General features: G+C 38.5%; 1 protein-coding gene across 5 annotated transcripts in view; it reads right to left on the reverse strand.

Annotated features, from left to right (window-relative positions):
• Window positions 1–14,373, reverse strand: part of ME2 (malic enzyme 2) — a 73,356-nt gene that overhangs the window by 45,576 nt on the left and 13,407 nt on the right. For 3 of the 5 annotated variants that reach the window (XM_074022221.1, XM_005586678.4, XM_045378228.3), the window contains exon 2: window positions 6,834–6,953. The exons of the other annotated variants lie outside the window; for them this stretch is intronic. Coding sequence is in view for 2 of the 3 variants with exons in the window: in XM_005586678.4 (XP_005586735.2) it covers window positions 6,834–6,941 (108 nt within the window). In the remaining variant the exon portion in view is untranslated. The remainder of the gene's footprint in view (window positions 1–6,833; window positions 6,954–14,373) is intronic. 5 annotated transcript variants of the gene reach the window in all.

Consider the following 14,373-nt stretch of genomic DNA (forward strand, 5'->3'; position numbering starts at 1 on the left):
AGATTGCACCACTGCACTCTAGCCTGGGTGACAGAGCAAGACTCTGCCTCAATAAAAAAAAAAAAAAAAAAAGAAGAAACATATCAAATTATTTATTAGTTTAATATTAAGCTGAAATGATCATCCTCTCACCTACTCTTCTCCATCTCCCTTTGCCACTTCTCCCAAGTCTCCCTTTTTCTCATCTATGCAACAGCAATTCCCTCCCTCCCAATTTACATAGCAGAGGTGTACTTCTTCTGGCTGATCCTGAAAGATCCTGAACTATTTTCCTTTAGGCACATGCAGTTTCTCCACAGGAGTCAATACCGACACAAATCTCTTAAACAGACACTTGAATATTCAGGTAAACATGCTAGGGAGCCAGTAAGGGTGTAAAGTGGGAGTCTCATCAGCCATTGGAATTCCAAATCCAATGACTATTACACTATTATGTACCCATGTATTTATTATATGGCTTATGAAACATTTTGGGGATATATTTATAATATACTTTTCTCAGTGGTAAAATTGCATATAAAAGTATATGCTATAATCTTAAAAGTAAGTATACTTTTAAGAGAATCATGGCCAAATAAAAATAGATGATAGTTTTTTTTATCTTTTATTAGTCATATTATTTGCGTAAATAAGAACCAGAAGAAAATTCTAAATTTATTAAAGAACTAGCCAGGAGAAGTTAAAATAAAAACAAATAAATTAACAAAACCCTCAGAGAACTAATAACCAGAAAACCAGAGTTCCAGATACAAAGCTTGAGCATGTCCTTAAATCTTAGGGATGGAATCTACAAAATAAAGGAGTTATTGATTCTCTTCAACACTCCTTCTTGAATTAAGTTAATGGTTTGCATAGGTATTTACTATGTACTTAGCTCTTTTAGTTCTGGCAATCTATGGTTCATTATTCTAAATAGAGTCCATTAGGATATTTTAATTTGGCTGAAATAAATTAAAAATCTGTAGTAAAATCTCTTTACAATCTTACATCTTGAAGAGAATATTTGGTTTAAAAGAGATGCTCAGTACTATTATGGGAGGAACTGGAAAAAGAAAAAAATGTAGATAGAAGGAGTGATTTGAGAATTACTAGCTTCTATCAATAGTGTTCAGGTGTTTTTTAAAAAAATTTCAGAAGGACTCCTATACCTTTAAATCACTGGGTCATCAATAAAAATGCTGGCGTCTCTCTTGCTAAGGCAGCCAACACAGAGGTAGGAAGAACAAAAGTGAAAAAAAAATTGAGGGTAGGAGGCTATGTACATAGTTTAGAGTTGGCTCATCTTGTAATCAAACAATTGTACACTTTTACAGTTGTAATCATAATAAACTTCAGCCTGAATCCTCCCCAAATTTCTTGTTTGAGAACTCTACTCTATGGAAGCATTATTAAAATGTAAAAGAAAGTATCACTTTTATCTACCTCTAAAGGCTTTAAATCCACACTAAAAATGAATAGCCAATTCATTTATTATATATTTTATTATCTCTATGATTCAACCAAATATTTATTTACTGGTACTCATTTCATACTTTAAAGCACATTTTATCTATATCTTTAAGCCTTTTACAATCTAATATAAGACATATCATGAGTGTAATAGAAATAATCTAAGACTAAAACAACTTTTCAGACTCTTTAACACTGATTTGGGTTTGTACTGAGAAATGTAAGAAGGCAAATGATTCAGGAGATAGAATCCATTTATATACATTTATATGCAGGAGATAAAATGCATTCCCTTAACCTCAATACGGATAGGCACTACATAGCCAGTGCCTCACTAGCATTCAAATGCACGTTTACATTTCTGAAAATGTGTTAACTGAGATGAACTTGCACTAAAAAGGGCAAATTATAACTAAGTGGAAAGCTCTGTTCATCACAAATCCACAATTACTCACATTGCATGTTCTATTGCTTATGTTGTTTTGGTATAGGAATTAGGTCTTAATACATAAATTTGAAATAAAATATACTCATTGTATCAGCCCATTCTTATGCTGCTATGACGAAATACTGAGAAGGGGTAATTTATAAGAAAAGAAGTTTAATTGACTCACAGTTCCACATGGCTGGGGAGACCTCAGGAAACTTTCAATTATGGTGGAAGGTCCCTCTTCCCAGGGTGGCGGGAGACAGAATGAGTGCTGAGCGAAGGGGGAAGTCCCTTATAGAACCATCAGATCTTGCGAGAAAAGCATGGGGGAAACCACCCTCATGATTCAATTACCTCCACCGGGTCCTACCTTTGACACGTGGGAATTATTAAAATTCAAGATGAGATGTAGGTGGTGACGCAGAGCTAAATCATATCACTCATCAACTGAAAACTCTTTAACGTAATTTAAAATTATTCTTACTTTTTTCCTTCTTCTTCCTCCTATTCTTATTTAAAAAAAAAAGACTGTATCACTCAATTTTTAAGACTTTGTAAGATGAAGTGGGCTTAAGAAAAACACAAAAAAATGACAAGAAGACATATAAATCAGTACATTGGGAAAAAAAGGTGTGAATAGGGGTATTTCCTAACTTGTTTTACAAGAAGTAGGTAACAAAATTCCTACCTAATCCAAACTTCTTTTCTGAAAACAAAACCCATGTTTAATTATCTGTGAAACTCTGAGCACCAATCATGTCAGATTTTGTTTTCCTATGTGTTCATTTGTTCATGCATTCATCCATCTATCCAGCATGTACTGAGGCTCTGTGTGTGCTAAGTACTCTGGGGTAAGATATTGAGGATACAGACCAAGATATGGTCCTTGTCCTCAAGGGAGGAATGAGATAATTCCAACTGAGTATGATAAATGGTATTGACAGAAGTGAGCACAAGAATGCTCAAAGAACAAACAGGGAAGTAACTCATCCAGTGTGGTGAGGAAGTAGAAAAAAGGGTCAGTGAAAACTTCCTAGAGCAGTGGTCCCCAACCTCTTTGGCACCAGTGACCAGTTTCACGGAAGACAATTTTTCTTTCTTTTTTTTTTTTTTTTGAGACAGGGGCTCACTCTGTCACCCAAGCTGCAGTGCAAGTGGCACGATTTCATTGCAACCTCCACCTCCTGGGCTCAAGTGATCCTCCCACCTCAGCCTCCTGAGTAGCTTAAACTATAGGCATGCACCACAATGCTTGGCTAATTTTTCTGTATTTTTGGTAGAGACGAGGTCAGGCTGGTAGAGACCAGGCCAGGCTAGTCTCAAACTCCTGGGCCCAAGCAATCCACCTCAGCCTCCCAAAGTGCTGGGACTACAGGTGTGAGCCACTGCACCCGGCCGAAGACAATTTTTCTTTTCATGTCTTAGCTGTTATTGAAGTCATTGATGATAGTTATATTTTCATGAGTTTTTATCTTGTTGACTATATTTCAGGGGGTAGGGAATAGTTTCAGGATGAAACTGTGCCACCTCAAATCATCAGGCATTAGATTCTCATAATTAGTGCACAACCTAGATCCCTTGCATGCACAGTTCACATTACGGTTTGTGCTCCTCTGACAGGAGGCAGAGCGCAGGTGGTAATGCAAGCCATGGGGAGTGGCTGTAAATACAGATGAAGCTTCACTTACTCAACCACTGCTCACCTTCTGCTGTATAGGAAAGGATGCAGAGCTGAATTTCAGAAAATTATTAGAAAAGTTAGCCAAATGAGCATGCAGAGAAAAGGAGAAATACAATTTTATACTTGTATAGCACTTTAAATGTTTCCAAATGCTATTACCTATATTATTTACATGAAAAAACTAAGGCCTAGAGAAGGTGAAGGGTTTGCCAAAGTTTTATGGCTAGTAAATGGTAAAGCTCAAATTAGCACCTAAACTCCTGCTTATAACCTAGCATAATGGTGTCCCACCTTTTAAAGTATAAGAAATTTTGGCCAGGTGTGGTGGCTCATGCCTGTAATCCCAACAGTTTAGGAGGCCAAGGCAGGTGGATCACTTGAGCCTAGGAGTTCAAAACCAGCGTAGGCAACATGGCAAGACCTCGTCTCTACAAAAAAATACAAAAAGTAGCCAGGCGCGGTGGCATGTGCCTGTAGTCTCAGGTACTCGGGAAGCTGAGATGGGAGAATCACCTGAGCCCAGGGAGGTCAAGGCTGCAGTGAGCCGTGATAGTGTCACTGCACTCCAGCCTGGGCAACAGAGTGAGAACCTGTCTCAAAAAAATAACATAGGCCCGGCGCAGTGGCTCACACCTGTAATCCCAGCACTTTGCGAGACCGAGGCGGGCAGATCACGAGGTTGGGAGATCGAGACCATCCTGGCTAACACAGTGAAACCCCATCTCTACTAAAAATACAAAAAATTAGCCGGGCATGGTGGCGGGCGCCTGTAGTTCCAGCTACTCAGGAGGCTGAGGCAGGAGAATGGTGTGAACCAGGGAGGCAGAGCTTGCAGTGAGCCGAGATTGTGCCACTGGCTCTAGCCTGGGTGACACAGCGAGACTCCATCTCAAAAAAAAATAAAAAATAAAAAATAAAATAAAATGAAATAATACTAGGTTTCTACTTGGGATAATAAAAAAGTTCTGGAACTAGATAGTGATGATGGTTGCACAACACTAAATGAATTTAATGTCACTGAATTGTATACTTTTAAATGGTTAAAATTGTCAATTTTATAATATGCTTCCTTTACCACAATAAAAAAGTTTTATAAACAAAGAGCAGGTATACCTTGAGTATACAGTGATTACAGACATACATTTAAGAAGATTCAGAATTCAATACTGCCTTTAATTACTATTTTATTAATTATAGCAGCAACATATCCTTAAAATAATATTTACAAAAATGTGAAAAGTTATTAAGTCTACAATGTTTGAAGTGCAAACTTGATTTCTTTACATGGTAAGTTCCTGAGGAGTCTATAACCTATGACTTGGGAATCACTGGTCTATGTTCTTCAAACAAAAATTAAACTCTTCCTGATGTTTAAGGGGTTTCCAGAAGTGGTCCTTCAATGATGTGACCATACAGATGCTATTCAATCTTAGAGATTTCAGAAGGCCAGATGTTAGACATTATCTTCTTTTTTCTCTTTTTTTTTTTTTTTTTTTGAGATAGAGTTTCACTCTTCTTGCCCAGGTTGATGTGCAATGGCACAACCTAGGTTCATCGCACCCTCCACTTCCGGGTTCAAACAATTCTGCCTCAGCCTCCCGAGTAGCTGGGATTACAGGCATGCACCACCATGCCCAGCTAATTTTGTATTTTCAGTAGAGACAGGGTTTCTCCATGTTGGTCAAGCTGGTCTCGAACTCCCAACCTCAGGTGATCCACCCACCCCGGCCTCCCAAAGTGCTGGGATTACAGGCATGAGACACTGAGCCTGGCTGACATTATTTTCTTTAGAGAAGTATGGTAATGCACTTAGACTATGCTCCATCTGCAAACTTGTTTGCCACTCAATGTACTTTATAAATTTCTTATAATCTCTAAATCCCCAGAGTAGGTTTTAAATAAATTATTTCCATAAGGATAACAGATAAAATAAAACCAATATATTTATCAAATGCACCCATAGCACTGTAAAAGATACACAGAAGTATTTGAATGGTCACTGCCCAAAAGGAACCAGAAATATAGTCAAGAAGATATAAATTCATGAAAATGTAACTACCATAAATGACTTCAATAACAGCTTAAAACCATGAAAAGAAGCACAAAGCAACACATATTGATTACTTGCCACAGGTACAGGAAGAAACTGCTATGGGGTTTCAGAGAAGGGAGTAATTACTCCTCCATGGTGGTATAAAAAGGTTCTACAGGAGAACTGGATTTGAAATGAGGTGCATCTTAAAGAGCAAATGTGATGTGGAGAGGTCAAGCACAAAGAAGAGAGGATTAGAATATCCTTCATTAAGCTTCATTTAACGCACTAACTGCTTGCCGAACTCATTCTGTGTCACACACAAGAATACAAAGGTGAGGTGCTCTGTGTTACCCATGGTCAAATTCCCCTTTGTAGGCCTGAAACCCCTCATTACTTATCATATGATAACAATAAACTATTTTCCCTGATAGTGGGAAACAAATGGGACTGACAAGTTTTTTATGACTGCTCTTTTAAAATAAGTCACACCTTTCATTTGAATTTACCTTTCCCCCAAAGGTAAATTTCATATATTGCAATGTATCCTCTTGCAAGCTTCTTGTAAAAAAATCTCTTCCCAGAACTTTTACTTACCATTTAATATTGCCACTAAAAAACAGACAGGCACTTGTCCACTGAACTAAACACAGATGAAGGACGAAGTCATGACTGGATCTCAATACTGCGCGTCACTTTTGTCCCAAGAGTATAATAAAGAGTCAAGAGTCGCTCTCTTTTGAAGCAGTCATCTAATCATTCTAACTAAGGGGGAAAGTTTTTTGTGTGCAATGGTTTGTGTCCAAAAAGACAGGTGGAGGTGGGGTGATGTGGACTTTACATAAAGGTTCATTTCACAATTTTGACCCTACCTTCCAAGGACCTAACTGATTAGCTCAGGGTGAGTACCTGATGTGAGCTGGGGAAATGTAAATATCTCACATGTGGCCCAACGTCCTGGCCAAAGCACTATTCCAAGTTTTTATTTTTTATTTTTTAAAGCTAGAACTAGGAATCAAAGTCAATCCTTTTCTGGTGGTAAAAGTCATGAGGATGAAATTTAGGGGGTATAAAGCAACCACGATTTTGCCATGTAGAGAAGCGTAAAAAGTTCACGTAAACAACTATCTCTGAACAGCCTTAGCATAAAGCTACAAAAATATGTCACACCTCATCAGTCTTAAATATATCAAACCTTTAACAGGAAGAGAGAAAATGTACATTGGTATTAATGTTACCACCTTGTTGGTTCTCGGGTTCAGCATAAGTGGCTTGCCTTTTTCTTTTATGTGCAAACGTCGACATGCCAAAGTGCAAGTGGTAGAAACTACTCTTAACCGGGACAACATCTTTTCTTTCACCTGAAAAAAACAAACCAAATAAACCACTGTTGAGAATCATATTATAGGCCTCCATGTCCACTGGGTATCAGTTTTCAAAACACATTCATGTTTCCATAGGCTGCAACTGTTTTAAAAAGGTAACAAAAGGCGAAGGTGAAAACTTAACTTTTTCTGATAACACTCTTATGTTCTTGGGAAATAATCACTGCTACTCTTTATGTACCACCTACTATGTATCAGACACTGCAAAAAACATTTAACCTCTTTCTAGACACACAAGTGTGGCAAGGTATGCATCTCCCACTTGTGAGAGAAACAAATTAAGAGGGTAAGAAACAAGGTAACATAGTAAATAGCAAAGTGAGTTTCATTTTAGTGAGTGAGAGTTTAGCTTGAAGGTAGAAAAGTAAATAATAGGAAAGTGGAGACACACACAGAGGAAGAAAAACTATCCTGATTCTTAATCTAGACCTAGAATTTCAATGTACTATGTTTAATGTTTAAATTTAATATACTAGAATTTTTTGTCTTAGCAAACCTGTTATTTAATATAAATAAATAATATAAATTGGCTAGAAAACATATAAATTGTGTATAATTACTTTATATGAAATAATGTATAAAATAATTGCATCCATCATAAACATGGACATTTTTAAAGAGAAAACTATACATTAAATATAAAATATTTAGTGACAATAGATTCTTCTGCTTACCAATTACCTCACCAAAAATCAGAATTTGAAATGCCTATTTATTTCTTTAAACATTACAAATCATTGCAATGATTATGCTGTTAAGTTTTTTTAAATGGAATTTCTATTTGTGGAGAAATCCATGATCTGTGTGAGGGGGCAGCAAAACCATTTACATAAGGATTTTTTTTTTCTTTTTCAAGCTCATATACCATAAAAGTAACCATTTTAAACTGAACAATTCAGAAGCATTTCAGAAATTCTTTTTTTGTTTTTGTTTTTGGGATGGAGTCTCGCTCTATCGCCCAGGTGGAAGTGTAGTGGCACGATCTCAGCTCACTGCAAGCTCCACCTCCCAGGTTCATGGCATTCTCCTGCCTCAGCCTCCTGAGTAGCTGGGACTACAGGCGCCCGCCACCACGCCTGGCTAATTTTTTTGTAGTTTTAGTAGAGAAGGGGTTTCACTGTGTTGGTCAGGATGGTCTCGATTTCCTGACCTCGTGATCCGCCTGCCTCGGCCTCCCAAAGTGCTGGGATTACAGGCATGAGCCACCCCGCCCGGCCAGAAAATTCTTATAGTTGTACAACCACCACCTCTATTTATTCCAAAATAACTTTTTACCCCAGAAAGAAACACTATACCCATTAAGCAGTTATTCCCCATTCCTCCTTTTGGTCCGTTACAACATAAACTCTTTATTACTATTATTCTGTATATTTATGCTTTACAACAAAAGTTTTGCCAAGCTCTACTATAAGTGTTACAAATCCCTGTGACCCGAAAGGCAGGAAGGAAACTATCCTGCCTGTGTTGTACACACACACACACACACACGAGGTGGGGGGTTGTTCAGTGGCAGCATGATTTCTGGATTACTTTTACGCATATTTCAATCCAGAGGTCAGTGAGAACTTCAAAAAAGGGAATTTATTTATTTATTTATTTTTGAGAAACAGTCTGGCTCTGTCATCCAGGCTTGAGTGCAGTGGCGCCATCTCGGCTCATTGCAACCTCCGCCTCCCAGGTTCAAGTGATTATCCTGCCATCCTGCCTCAGACTCCTGGGTAACTGGGACAATACACACATGCCACCGCGCCCAGCTAATTTTTTATATTTTTATTAGAGATGGGGTTTCACCATATTGGCCAGGCTGGTCTGGAACTCCTGACCTCATGATCCACCTGCCTCAGCCTCCCAAAGTGCTGGGATTATATGCATGAGCCACCGTGCCCAACCAAAAAAGGGATTTTTTTTTTTTTTTTTGAGACGGAGTCTCTCTCTGTCGCCCAGGCTGTAGTGCAACAGCGCGATCACAGCTCACTACAACCTCTGCCTCCTGGATTCAAGCTATTCTCCTGCCTTAGCCTCCTGAGTAGCTGGGATTACAGGAACCCGCCATCATGCCCGGCTAATTTTTTTTTTTTTCTGTATTTTTGTAGAGACAACATTTTTACCATGTTGGCCAGGCCGGTCTTGAACTCCTGACCTCAGGTGATCCACCTGTCTCAGCCTCCTAAAGTGCTGGGATTACAGGCGTGAGCCGCCGCGCCCGGCCAAAAAGGGATGTTTTAAAGGTGTTGCATGATCACTTATTCCTGGACACTGAAACACTCCAGTTTGCAAGTAACTATGCTGAAGTTGTTTTCTGCCTCCCATACCACTTCCATCCACCAACCTTTGAAATGAAGTGCGATTTGATGTTTCAAGACCACCTGCATGAGGCTTAGCGTTTCATCAACACATCCATGTATGGATGGTAAGCCTGATATTAAATATGACACAGAGTGAGAAGTCCTTCAACATTGCCAAGAATGTTTCACTCACATTAAATAGTCATTGATGCAATTAAACTAAATAATCAAAGCATTAAGGACATGAATGAAAAGAATGTGTGAATGATTTAAAAGGTTTCCTGTTCTTTGTCAAAAAAGTGAAAAACACTGTACAGGTAGCCAGGCCAAGATAGTAGGGATGGTTTTGTTCACAGCTTCAAAGAAGAAATTTAAGAATTAATTATGAGCCTTAACAAAACACTGACAAAGAATGTAGAAAATGGCCGGGCGCGGTGGCTCAAGCCTGTAATCCCAGCACTTTGGGAGGCCGAGACGGGCGGATCAGGAGGTCAGGAGATCGAGACCATCCTGGCTAACACGGTGAAACCCCGTCTCTACTGAAAAATACAAAAAAAAACCTAGCCGGGCGAGGTGGCAGGCGCCTGTAGTCCCAGCTACTCGGGAGGCTGAGGCAGGAGAATGGCGTGAACCCGGGAGGCGGAGCTTGCAGTGAGCCGAGATCCGGTCACTGCACTCCAGCCTGGGCCACAGCGCAAGACTCCGTCTCAAAAAAAAAAAAAAAAAAAAAAAAAAGAATGTAGAAAATGGGAAGAGCAGAAAGAGTAAGAGGAAAAGGCAGTAATAGAAAATCTTCAATGTACTGTTAAAAAAATGATTTAATTTCTGAATATGTTGTTAGTAGAATAAAACTACAAAATCACACATAGGAGATTTGAGACCCTTTTAAGAAATATTTGAGCTGTTCAAAAGACAGTAAGACAGAAAAATAACCAGTAGCTGAGCCTACACAAACCTTTTGAGTCAAACACAAGCAAATTACTTTCTCAATTACCAAGGCTGACTACTAGGGAGGCATCAAACTCTAACAACTTCCTGATAGCCTTTTCAGGGGAAAGGTAACACAAATTATTGAAATTATGTATTTTACTCATCTGACTGGTTTTATTCATTAAGCAGGTGCTACATCATTATCCTCATCCTTTTTCATTGCTGCATTTCTATTATAGTCATAATAGAGTAGCAAAAATAACCATGATGAAAAATAAGTGTTCAGGTTATCTTTTTAGAAATTAATTTATGCTACCATCTTGATGCTTTAAGTTCAAAATACTATAAAATTACGATTTTGCATATACACTACTACTATTATTCTGTATATTTATGCTTATTATTTTATAATAACTCAAGTATTCAAGCAAATTTAAAGGGTTTTTTTTTTTTTTTTGAGATGAAGTCTCACCCTATCGCCCAGGCTGGAGAGCAATGGCATGATCTCAGTTCACTGCAACCTCCGCCTCCCGGGTTCAAGCAATTCTCCAGCCCCAGCCTCCCAAGTACCTGGGATTACAGGCATGTGCCACCATGCCCAGCTGACTTTTTGTATCTTTAGTAGAGATGGGGTTTCACCATGTTGGCCAGGCTGGTTTCGAACTCCTGACCTTGTGATCCTCCTACCTCAACCTCCCAAAGTGTTGGGATTACAGGTGTGAGCCACCGCGCCTGGCCTTAAAGAGTAATTTTTTTACTATACTTTTCACTTCATGACTCCACTGAATTGTTTTTCTTAGAATAAAAAAGCAGCATTATTTTGGGCCCATTTACAACACAGGTCTAAAGCTGCAGATGATATAACTGCCATCTAGAAAATCTGAGACAGTCAACCGAAAAAAATACTAGAACTAATAAGAAGACTTCAGCAAAGTGGCTGATTATATCAGCAATAAGATCTTTAATAGGATAAAAGATTCTATTTATAATACTAATACAAATTATAAAATACCTAGGAAGTACACCAACAGAGAAACTAATAGACATAAAGAAGTCCTAGGCCGGGCGCGGTGGCTCAAGCCTGTAATCCCAGCACTTTGGGAGGCCGAGACGGGCGGATCACGAGGTCAGGAGATCGAGACCATCCTGGCTAATATGGTGAAACCCCGTCTCTACTAAAAAAAAATACAAAAAACTAGCCGGGCGAGGTGGTGGGCGCCTGTAGTCCCAGCTACTCGGGAGGCTGAGGCAGGAGAATGGCGTAAACCCGGGAGGCGGAGCTTGCAGTGAGCTGAGATCCGGCCACTGCACTCCAGCCTGGGCGACAAAGCGAGACTCCGTCTCAAAAAAAAAAAAAAAAAAAAAAAAAAAAAAAAAAAAAAAAAAAAAAGTCCTAAATACATGGACAGAAATACCCATTTCTGGATGGGAATAGTCAACAGTAAAAATATCAGTTTCCCCTGAAACAATCCACACAGTTCTAAGGCAATTCCAACAAAAATTCCACGAATATTTATAGAGCTTTGTTTTTTATTTTTTTAGAGACAAGATCTCATTCTGAGCTCAGGCTGGAGTGCAGTGGCCCAATCATAGCTCACTGCATCCTTGAACTTTAGGGAGCTTTAGACTCAGCTTGAACGAATATTTGAAAGAGCAAATGTGAGAAAATCCAAGAAATTTTGAAAAAGAAGAGGTAGAAGGATTTGCCATTACAGTTAGCAAAACCTTTCAAACAGATTAAAGATGTTAACATTTTTTCAGAAAGTAAAGAAACTATAAAGAATTACGAGTCCAGGCCGGGTGCAGTGGCTCACCCCTGTAATCCCAGCACTTTGGGAGGGCAAGGCAGGCAGATTGTTTGAGTTCAGCAGTTCGAGACCAGCATGGTCAATATGGTGAAACCCCGTCTCCACCAAAACACACACACACACACACACACACACACACACACACACACATAAAATTAAGCTGGGTGTGGTGTACACCTGTGGTACCAGCTAAGGTGGGAAGATTGTATGAGTCTGGAAGGCAGAGGTTGCAGTGAGCCAAGATTATGCCATTGCACTCCAGCCCTGATGACAGAGTGAGACCCCATCTCAAAAAAAAAAAAAAAAAAAAAAAAAAAGAATTGTAAGTCCAATTCCAGGTGGTCCAGGTAGGCCTCCTGGTGTCATGGAGAAACGGGTCTGTGACTAGTGCCCCCCACAAATTTCTGTGATACTGGAGACACCATGAACAAACACCATCACTGTCTATGGCAACAAGAGTCTTCTGCTATCTTAGCCTATTTGTGGGAGTGAATTCTTTTGGGGATCATGCGGAAACACATCTGTGCCATTTAAAAAATGTCACTCATGTCTATGGTATTCTAAACCTGCAGAGTTACCTCTGGAACTTTCCATGAAAAAGGCTCATTGGCTTAGGTGCTTATGAAATAAATTAATTGGCTGTATTTATGAGAAAATTTTTCAGAGACCTCTTATCTTTTCAGAGATCTATGAAAAGATACAAAAGGAAAATCGCAAGCAGAATTCAGATTTACAACAAAGTAAAACTTCTTTGTATGCTCAAACTGTCTGCTTTGGATCCCCTGTGGGATTTATAAAGAAGACCACTCCACCTTGTAGTCTGGTAGTTCAGATTAACCTTCCTCAGTGTCTCCTCTGACCTATCCAAACTCCTTCTTGAAAAAGCTTAAATTCTATTTGAAATAAAGCTAGTTTAAAAATTGTTGGTAAAATAAGAATGTCTCAAAATTGTCAGTATTAAATATAATTCAGACATTTTTGCCTTGGGTCTACTGGTCAGATTTACAGTTTCTTCTTCGTTATTTTAAGGTCATCAAACTGTTGCTCCTGAGATATTTTAAATATTTGTTTGATTTGTCTGAACTTACGTTTTTGGTTTTGAGCCTTTAAATTCTGCAGTCTACACAGGTGACCATGGTGAGGCCCAGGTACATACATTTATCTTCAGTACCTGGGCCACCAGCTGCAGGGCAGAGCCAGGCCCTATATGGTCCTGCCCTCCTGGTCCAGTAGTGCCTCCTGGCCATGCTAGAAGGGGCTGGGTCCCCCAGACAGACGTAGTCTTAATAGCTCTGTCCAGGACTCTGTACCTGGTACATAGCAATTAAAATTGCTTCCTGCTAGGTTTTATACTGGAAATTAGTAAGAGTCAAAATTGCAATATATGTAATTAAAACAACTAGATATAAAGAAAATTATTTTACAAGAAAGGCAGGATGCTTTTTGGTGAGGAAAGTTATAAGAAAGACAAAAGATGTGTTTTTTGTTTAAAAAAGTAATTCCGTCTAGTTTAGAGGTTATTTAAAAGTTTTACAATGAAGGAAAAAAATGATATAGATAAAACTAAATTGATAAAATAAGTTAGAGAACAAAAAAACCTGAAATAATTTTGTAAGTAGTTGTAAAAAATTTACAGAAATCTTATCTTGTGTGGTCAAAGTTGACTGAGATTGAACTTATTTATAAGGCTTTATTAAAATTCACTTTAATAGTACTACATTGAGGCCCTGCACAGTGGTGCATGCCTGGAATCCCAGCACTTTGGGAGGCTGAGATGGGTGGATCACTTGAGTTCAGGAGTTCGAGACTAGCCTGGGCAACATAGTAAGACTTTGTCTCCACAAAAAGTACAAAAAAGGAAAAATAATAATAATAATAATATATTGAATTTGTTTTTCTCTTCTGAACAAGATTTTTGTGTAGTATTAATAAAAAAATAACAAAAGACTATAATTTGCCTTTTGAGTAAGCTGCAAAATAGAAGAAACATTCTGTTTGCATCATACTGTCTTTATTGAGCCTTTTGATTTTTTTGGAAAATGGGGTTGCTTTTCTATCAAAGAGTGAGGATTCTTGATTTTTGAAATCTCTAAACTATCACCAAATCAAATTTCAAATTCCAAATTATATCTTTTTGACCTTAAACCAACTCTTGGACATTCCAAAAGGGCACGCAGAAGCCCAAGCGAAACACATTAGGCTTACTGGGCCTGTTAAATTATATGGGAAGCATTATCAAATAAGAATAATGTTTAACCATGTCCTACAGTCACATTAACATGAACAGGTCAATATGTGTTCCAAAACTGCATGAGATTCCTGGAAATCTGATACGTCTTAGGAAATGTTGTCAGTCATAATTCTAATGCTAAA

This window comes from Macaca fascicularis, chromosome 18 (assembly GCF_037993035.2).
Source record: "Macaca fascicularis isolate 582-1 chromosome 18, T2T-MFA8v1.1".
Classification (NCBI taxonomy): Eukaryota; Metazoa; Chordata; class Mammalia; order Primates; family Cercopithecidae; genus Macaca; species Macaca fascicularis.